Source organism: Morone saxatilis, unplaced genomic scaffold, assembly GCF_004916995.1.
Source record: "Morone saxatilis isolate NCDOM2014 unplaced genomic scaffold, NCSU_SB_2.0 Contig10, whole genome shotgun sequence".
Classification (NCBI taxonomy): Eukaryota; Metazoa; Chordata; class Actinopteri; family Moronidae; genus Morone; species Morone saxatilis.
Window position 1 is genome coordinate 3,767,904 of NW_023339652.1, and position 8,221 is coordinate 3,776,124.

Consider the following 8,221-nt stretch of genomic DNA (forward strand, 5'->3'; position numbering starts at 1 on the left):
ATCACAGAAGACAAATAAAACCAGCAAATCCTCACAACTGAAAAGCTGAAACAAACCAAAAACTTTAACATCCGTGGCAGAAAATGTTGTTTGCAGGCTAAATTAATCAGAAGTTAATAAAGCTTGACTCACAACTGTGTAACCTCGGTCAGTGTCCGACCGATTGGAATAACGCTGGGGTAGATGTTTACTGGCCGGAGGTACGAGAGAAAGTCTTTAAGCTGAAATTAGAGAAACTGAGTATCAATATATGTATTTAAAGTATGTAAACTAACCGTAGCAGAACTGATTCTCAATAAAAGCTTTTATTAGACTCATTTATGTAACAAACTACTACACTGTGAGTCACATAACTCTGGTTTAATCATTTAAATTAAAATAAATGAAGTACCTCTGAGTAGGAGGAGTGGAAACTGAAGCAGGCTCTGAAGGAACTTGCTCCTGTTCTGGAAAAACAACAAAAAGACACACATAAACTAATTCTTCTTTTTAAAAACAAGCACGTAAATAACGTAAAATAAACGTTTTAATAGTTTAGCCCTCTTACTTTATGATCACTTTGGTTTTCCTCATTCGCTCTCCGAACCACATGGTGGACGGTTTGATGGTAATGATGCGAAGAGGCGTCCCGTCAGAGGCTGTGCAGCCACACGGCAGCCGGCTGCCTTGGAAAAACTCCTCGGCCTACACACAAAAACACAATTTATGAACACACACACACACAAAAACACAAAAAGAATAAATTCAGAGCTGGATTAGAAATTATTTATATTTTAAGTTACCAAAGAAACTCAATAATACTGAAACTAATCTAAAATATACGACTTGTAGAGGAAGGTGCAGCCATCTCAGCCAAAATGTCTACAAGAATTCGCCAAATTTTAGGATGGACTAGATCAGATTACGGTAAATGAATAACACCTATTATGTATAAATTTACTAGTGTGTGAGTGTGTGTGTGTGTGAGACATAAAGTGGGACCTTAGGGTGTCGACAGGCATGGATCTGTGTCCTGCGGTCAGTCGTCACGTAGCTCAGGATCTCTGGCATCTTCGTGAACATGGCCAGACTCCTGACATGGATCTGAGAGTTTAATTAAACATGATATGTGAACAGTTGATTGTCCTGTAGCAGGAGATGTTTACAGATACTAGATTTGTGCATAAAAGGACATATATATATATATATTATAGTAGAGAAACGTGTGTGTACCTGTGTGTTGAACTCCTCTCCCAGGTTGGTAAACAGGTACTCGTATCCATACGCAGCTTTACAGTTGAGCCACACAACATGATATGGACTCTGACTGATCCAGTTTCCAACAAGCTCTAAGATACCGTTCAGACAGACCTCCTGCACAGACACACACACACACACACACTAAAATGATATTCTATAAACAGTCCAAAAGATATTAATTTACAACTGTAGTAAAATCAGGAAAGCACCTATCTGAGGAGCCTGAAACGAAGGATTTTGGCATTTTTTCTTAAATAAAATCACTCAAATCAATTAATTGTTGCTACGTTATATTGTTCAACTGACTTTATTTACTTGATTTAATTTCTTATTTGATTGCTTTTATTGCGTGCTATTATTTTTTATCCCGTGTTTATGTCTTTTCATTTTATTGTTGTATTTATATGTAATTGCACCTCATGTGAGCTGTTATGTCTTTTATTTATGATGTTTTATTATTCTCCGTAAGCACTTTGGTTGGTTTTAAAGTACTTAACAAATAAAGTTGGATTGGACTGGATAAAACAGTCCAGTTTACACAACCACATGCTTCTGAATTTACTGAATCAGTTTCATTTGATATTCCACAGCCATTAAATCCGGTTCCTTTCCCAAAACCGTACCCGAGTAGGAATTTGGTAGAATCGTGGGTCGTAGAAAGTTGAGTCCAGATAAATACTCTGAATATCCTTCACTCTGTATGTGAAACAGGGAAACACAAGATCAGCAAATACCATATCATATATAAGTGTTTCACATTTATAGCTTTGTATTTGTATGTTTACACATTATTATAATAACAATTAAAACAAGAGTCTGTGTTAACTGTCATTTAAACTCGATAAACAGTATTTTTTAGATGTACTTAAAGCTAAATTCTTCTAAATTCAGACATATTTAATAAATATCTGTGACTTTTCTGAAGAAATTACCAAATTCCTGTAGCATTTACTGTCTGGTTCTCCAGAACTTGATGTCTCTTGGTGAGACAGAAAACAGTGATGATGTTCATTCGGACCGACCTGCTGCCCGAGTGCAGATGTTCTATCCTCGAGGCGTCTCCGGCGGCCAACCTGAAGTCTCCCGTATACAACACGTTTCCCTGGGAACCCTCAAACAGGAACCTGCACACAGATACAAAACACATCGGACTTTGATTTTTCACATTAAGATGTTCAATTTTGAAGAATATAAACTTTTTTCTACACTTCCCACTGCAGAAACTTGTGTTTTCGCTGATTAACGCACATTGGAGCTCATTAAATCGTCACATTTTAAATAAGAGTCAACTCTCTTATAGGTAAAATGAAATGCGAACAGGCTTCGGTGCATCATGAAAAACTACCGGAGGTCTGAGGGGGAATACAGCTTTTGAAATAGACTAAAAAAAATGTGTTTTTACTGCTATGAGTGCTTCTTTTTCTTCTATGTTGTGTTGTGTCAACCTTTATCAACAAAAGACAATCAGGAAGAGTGGTAGGATGGTTTGACTTGCATTACAGAGCCGGGACAGTGGCCTGCGGGGAGTAACGTGACCACGAGATCTTCTTTCTGTCAAACAAACATAAGACAATACGTGTTTTTTTATTTTTATTTAAATTAACACAACTGATGAGCTACAATTACATGTCTGACTGTTAAAATCTTCAGTTTTTACCTCTCCGGATGCTTCGTCAACCAGAGAAATCTGCGTTGGGCTCTCCAGCTCTAAGGGAACCTAAAACAAATCATACATGGAGGAGAAAAAATGACTAAAAATCAACTTAAATAGAAATCAATCATGAGTCAAGTTGAAGAAAAACACTCAATATGAAGCCCAACAGCGTACAAACATCCCAGGGCTTCGTAATAAGCAGATAAATCTACTCTTAATTGGCGTTATTTGCGGTATTTAATGTCCCATCAGTAGACTTACAATGTATTCCTCCCAGAAAGCGTACTTGGGATTGCTCAGCAGAAGTTCCTTGGTCACAAAGGAGCAGTACAGCCTGACTGTGCGACTGGAAACAAAAGGATATAGAGTATTAAAAGCCGACAAGACACAGAAGAAAAAGAGCAAATTACAAGTGTTATGTCCTCTGTTTAAGTTTATTTATATGAGTTGAGTTAATGTCATACAGGTTATGCGTCTTATAATGTTTTAGTCATTGTAATTTGTTTTAAACCTCCCTGTTTATGCAACATATGCGTCATGAAATCATTACTTTAACTTACTTGTAATCTTTTTTATGGGTCAGAAATTCTGGATACACCTCCTTTAACAAGTTATTCATCTATTTTACAGTACAGAGGAGGGGATTTATTATCAAAATCTAAGTAAAAACGTTTCTTAAAGTGTTTATTTCTACTGATTTTTCATAAATAAAGTGGATTATTTTCTGCAAATGTGCCAACAATGAATACAGCGTTCAAAAAGTACATTTATACTTATTTTTTGGGGGGATTTCTACAGCTTAAACAGCATGTTATTTGTCAGTGCAAACAGTATCCCAGTAAGTGCCTTTAATATGTGAACTGGGTCAATTTAATACCCCAAAACTTCACCTGAACTCCAGTTTCCTCTTCAGTATTGGTCCTTTCAGTCCTTTCATGTGATCTGTTGAAAGGCGAGACGAAGACAGCTGTTGTTACAAACCTCTGTGACTCTTATTCAAGTCTCACAAACTAATATAAATATAACTTAAGAGACACACTAACTAATATATATATATATATATATAACTTAAGGTTTACCTTTGTGACAGTGGGAGAGGAAATATGCCCGGGAATGTAAGTTCTCCCGGTCGAACCGGTCCAGAGAAATGTTGGGATACTCTTTCATTCGGCCTGCAAATGAACTCATGTTTACGCCCAACCTTTTCGCGTTTGTAAATTAAATTAAATGTTATTATTTCCAGCCGAGAGAGGACATTTGTTTTTGTGTTAGCTCACATCTCCCACCAATTTCAGTTTCTTCTTTGTTTGCTTTTTTTTTATTTTACAGTTCAGGTGCATTGACCGGGCATTACCGCCACCTAACGGTCAATCTGTTTTTTGTGGTTTTTTTTCCACAACTAACCCCCGTTGTTAAAAAAAAAATAAAATAAAAAATACACGCAGTTTATACGCTTTGTTTTCTATCATTTTCTTCAAAACACAGGATTAATAACGCAGATAAAAGTGCTTTAAAGTGCAGTTTATTCATTGTTTCCGACCGTTGGCGCCATCTCCTGGAAGCAAGAAAGCCCCCGTAACCAGGCAACCGAAGAGAAGCTAGTAACAGAGACGGTTGAGAAACGAGACACTTCGGTTAAACTTACCATCGTTTGTTAACCGGCGCCCGAAGCGAAAAGCAACTTATTTTACCAAAAAAACCATTGTAAGTAAGCTGTTGCCTGTCTTTTTTTTTACTAAATAATGTGCAAATGTGAGTACTGGAGGCTGTGAGTTGATCTCAGTTGATTCTCGGGCAAATCAGGGGTTATTTTTCACCTTTGTAGCCCGACGCGAGCACGAAACTCGATTCAAGAATATCGCATTTTAAAGTGTCAACTGTTAAATATCTAATTTATAGATAGATACACGTCTTTTTTTAGATCTCCTACATTGTTTTAGGGTCTAATCTTTAATTCGGCATACATTGCAATGCAAATATCACTTTTTATGACCATAAAATGTCCATCTAACGTGAATACCAGAGCATCTTTAATGTGCATTGTCCCAATAAGTGTGTTTATTGATTCTTATTATTTACTTTGCCTGTTTAAATGTGAACCCCCTGTTACAGAGTGCACAGTAGAGTCTGTTTTTGTGCTATACTGTATACTTTAAATCACTTTAAGGCCTTTTTTTTCTCGTCCTCTCTCAGATACCAACCAGGATTGAGCAGGATTTTTAAAAAAAAACCTGTGAATTTTACTCTGATCTTTCAGTTTCTCCACCATGTCTGACAACAACTCCAAGCCGAAGTCCATGAGCAGAGCGAAAGGATGGACGGCCGATGTGGAAAACCTATTCAGATTCCAGCAGGCAGGCTACAGAGATGAACTGGAGTACATACAAGTCAAACAAGGGGCCTTGGTGAATATTGTGATCTAGTTAAATGTGTAAATTCAGAAACGGGATCACTGTTCGTCACCATTTTTCCTTATTAAAACACAGTTTTTTAGGGATTTTTTGGGGGGAAATCGCAAGGCTGGTGTATCAAAGTCAGTCAAAGTCAGCTTTATTGTCAATTACTTCACATGCACCAGACGTTTAAGGTAATCAGACATATTCCTAATACTAAAAAGTAAACATTCAATTACACAACAGACAAGACATTTACTAATGCTAAAAGATAAAAAAAAGATAGACAATAAAATATAAAAAATACAATAATATACAATACTTATGGTAGTGCAAAAAAGAAAAGTGAAACATTATAGTAAATATATGTTATAAACTAAATAATAAACACACTTACACTAAAAAAAAGAGACAATTTTAGTATTTGAGGTCCTGATTTTTCAGTACACAAAGAAACAAATGTTATGAACTCAATTTTCTAACTTATAACATACGATTAGTATAATTTACCTTGGTCCGTATGTTTTTAAGGTATAAAATGATTGTCAGGCTTATTTTACGCAAGATTTTTTAAAACGTATGAGAATTAAATTGTGTCTCATTTTCTGTTTCTGTCTCAGATCGACAAATGGCCAGAGACCGGCTTTGTGAAGAAGCTCCAGCGTCGAGACGACACGTTTTATTACTACAACAGGAAGAGGGAATGTCAGGACCGGGATGTCCACAAAGTCAAAGTCTACGCATATTGATAGTGTGCTGGACTTGTGATACGGATACTTTAATGAAGAAATATGACCACTGTGTTTTCAGTAAATGGATTTTAAACTGCAGAGCTGATGTGGGATTTTGTTTTCCATGATTATTCCCCTGCATGGTTTATTGTTAAAGGAATAGCTCACCAAAAAGTCTCCAATTCTAACTCTACATGACTGTTAATACACTAAAAAGCTCAGAATTTAAGCTCTCAGGGATAAAAATGTAACAATATGAGGTAAATGTTGGACTTTCGGACTACAAATACACAGAAAAATGGTAATTTACCTTCTTTATCAAACATATTATGCTCATTACATCAGTAATTTCATGAGCCACATGGTCTAATGAGGAGAGATTTCATGCCCACTCACTGTAACATTCATTCGCTGTTTAAAAATCTGACTGAACTTATCATACTCTCCTCATGTGATGGTTAACATGAGGGGTGGGATTACTATTTACCCCCACCAGCTCTCAGATATCAGGTGGCCAGATCAAGGACATATCGCTTTATTGAGCTGTCTGGCAAAAGAGAGATTTATGCTTTATTATCTTGTAATTATAAATAATAAGTTGACCTCATTGACTCACACCACAGACAGCAAAGTAGGTGAGTGATGCAAAATTACATTATAGGCTACTTACTCACATTATCTTCTTTTAATGTATTTAAGGCCAATTTAATGTATTTTTTATAAAAGTAATGTTGGTTATTAAGTCACATAATAAAATTTGGGTTACATGTACAGTTTGAGATTCTCACACCAAACTCCATTCAGAATTATGACAATTTAATTTTTCTTTTGCAAGTTTTTAAAGCTACTGCGCATGTTAAAGTAAAATAAAAAAAAGCACCAGAAGTGACTCGAAGTTGAGCATTTAATGTAAGTTTACAAGAAAACAGCTGAAAACATTTAATGCGCAGTCAGTCCTAGAAAAACAGCCAAAAGTCTTTCAACCAAACCCAGTTCAAAATATTGACGATTTAGCGCTCAGTAAGGTACCGCGCATACATCGTTATTATCCTTTTAATAACTGCGCCAGGGGATCGTTTTCTTCACCTCGGGTCCAACAAAATCTAGCATTACCAAAACACTAAACATAAAAGATAAAATAAACAATAAAAAAACGGTTCTTCCCGTTCACAACCGCGCTGTTAAATGCCTCGATTTTTGAATGAAGTCTGGCGGGCCGCGTAGCGCGTCGGCTCAACGTGAAGTGAACTCGCCTTTAACAGCTTGAACCGAGGCTACCGGGCTTATTCCCTTTAATTCATCCTCGACCCTGCTGCTCGGCTGCTTTTTTTTTTTTACTGAAGTTATGTTTCTCGGTGGGAGTCGAGACAGGAGCTGTGAGGCAAGTGTGCTTTTAAAACCAAAAGAAAGTGGGGGAAAGTCCACTCCTTTTACTCGCTCTTGTAATGTTTTGGTTGTTCTCTCTCAGGTTTACTGGCTGTCTGGGATGGTTAGCTTCAGTCGCTAGCTGCAACCTGCTTTAGAGTTGGCCTTGTGAAGAAGAAAAAGCTCAGTGTTATTGTCTTATTATCTTATTTATAGATAATATATAATGTGTGTTGTCGGTTTATTTCTCCACCTGCTTGGTTGTGTGGCGTTTCAGCTCTGGCAGTGAACTTAACGCTGCTAACAGATCGGTTAAAGTTAAAGGTGTTTTTGCGTGGCCATTGCTAGCGAGGTTAACCTATTTACCAATCAAGATAATCGATAATGCAGCGAGATAACAGAAATGCTATGCGGTTGTCATGTTGGTTTGTTGGTTTGTTGACATTCGTGTGTTGTTTTGCTGTTGATTTTAATCTCTTAACCGCCCCACCAAAAAAAAAAAAACACCAAAAAACTGGACTGGAGCCAGTTTTCTGTCTCCTTTTTTCCTTTAATGGCTCTTATAAATGTTTAATTTTAATGCACATTATGGGCAGCTTGTTTGCACTGCTCCCAGGGATGGGATTGAACCGTGTTGACATGCATAGACAGGGAAAGTGGTTGGATCACATGCCAAATACACCCTCAAACCAGGGTGTTTGAACTGTAAAGTACAAGTAAATGCAAGTAAATGATCTTAATCTTAATACAAGTGTGTATTTATAAGAATGTGTTGATTAATTACACAGAAAATGAGGCAAATATGAGAGTAAATATGAAGTTTTATAGTAGTAAAATGG

The 8,221-nt window shown here is 36.7% G+C and overlaps 2 protein-coding genes across 2 annotated transcripts in view; one reads left to right on the forward strand and one right to left on the reverse strand.

The window, feature by feature from the left end:
• The window catches only part of dclre1c (DNA cross-link repair 1C, PSO2 homolog (S. cerevisiae)), an 8,602-nt gene extending 4,405 nt beyond the window's left edge, over positions 1–4,197 (reverse strand). The window contains exons 1-12 of the mRNA XM_035679510.1: positions 3,973–4,197; positions 3,784–3,835; positions 3,155–3,239; positions 2,897–2,956; positions 2,735–2,790; positions 2,262–2,363; positions 1,863–1,935; positions 1,213–1,353; positions 982–1,083; positions 548–684; positions 392–446; positions 133–221 (exon numbers count right to left, since the gene is read on the reverse strand). Coding sequence (XP_035535403.1) covers positions 133–221; positions 392–446; positions 548–684; positions 982–1,083; positions 1,213–1,353; positions 1,863–1,935; positions 2,262–2,363; positions 2,735–2,790; positions 2,897–2,956; positions 3,155–3,239; positions 3,784–3,835; positions 3,973–4,081 — 1,061 coding nt within the window. The 5' untranslated portion in view covers positions 4,082–4,197. The remainder of the gene's footprint in view (positions 1–132; positions 222–391; positions 447–547; positions 685–981; positions 1,084–1,212; positions 1,354–1,862; positions 1,936–2,261; positions 2,364–2,734; positions 2,791–2,896; positions 2,957–3,154; positions 3,240–3,783; positions 3,836–3,972) is intronic.
• A 290-nt stretch (positions 4,198–4,487) lies between these two features.
• Positions 4,488–6,110, forward strand: meig1 (meiosis/spermiogenesis associated 1). Its single transcript, XM_035678521.1, has 3 exons — positions 4,488–4,597; positions 5,151–5,298; positions 5,907–6,110. Exons 2-3 carry the CDS (start codon positions 5,161–5,163, stop codon positions 6,033–6,035), a joined length of 267 nt encoding a protein of 88 aa, XP_035534414.1. The 5' UTR covers positions 4,488–4,597; positions 5,151–5,160; the 3' UTR covers positions 6,036–6,110.
• The last annotated feature ends 2,111 nt before the right edge of the window (positions 6,111–8,221 follow it).

Coding starts and splice junctions, on each gene's coding strand:
- meig1 (XM_035678521.1), top strand. CDS start 5,161: ATGTCTGACAACAACTCCAAGCCGAAGTCCATGAGCAGAGCGAAAGGA. Junction 5,299..5,906: donor AAGTCAAACAAGGGGCCTTG/GTGAATATTGTG, acceptor TTTCTGTCTCAG/ATCGACAAATGGCCAGAGAC.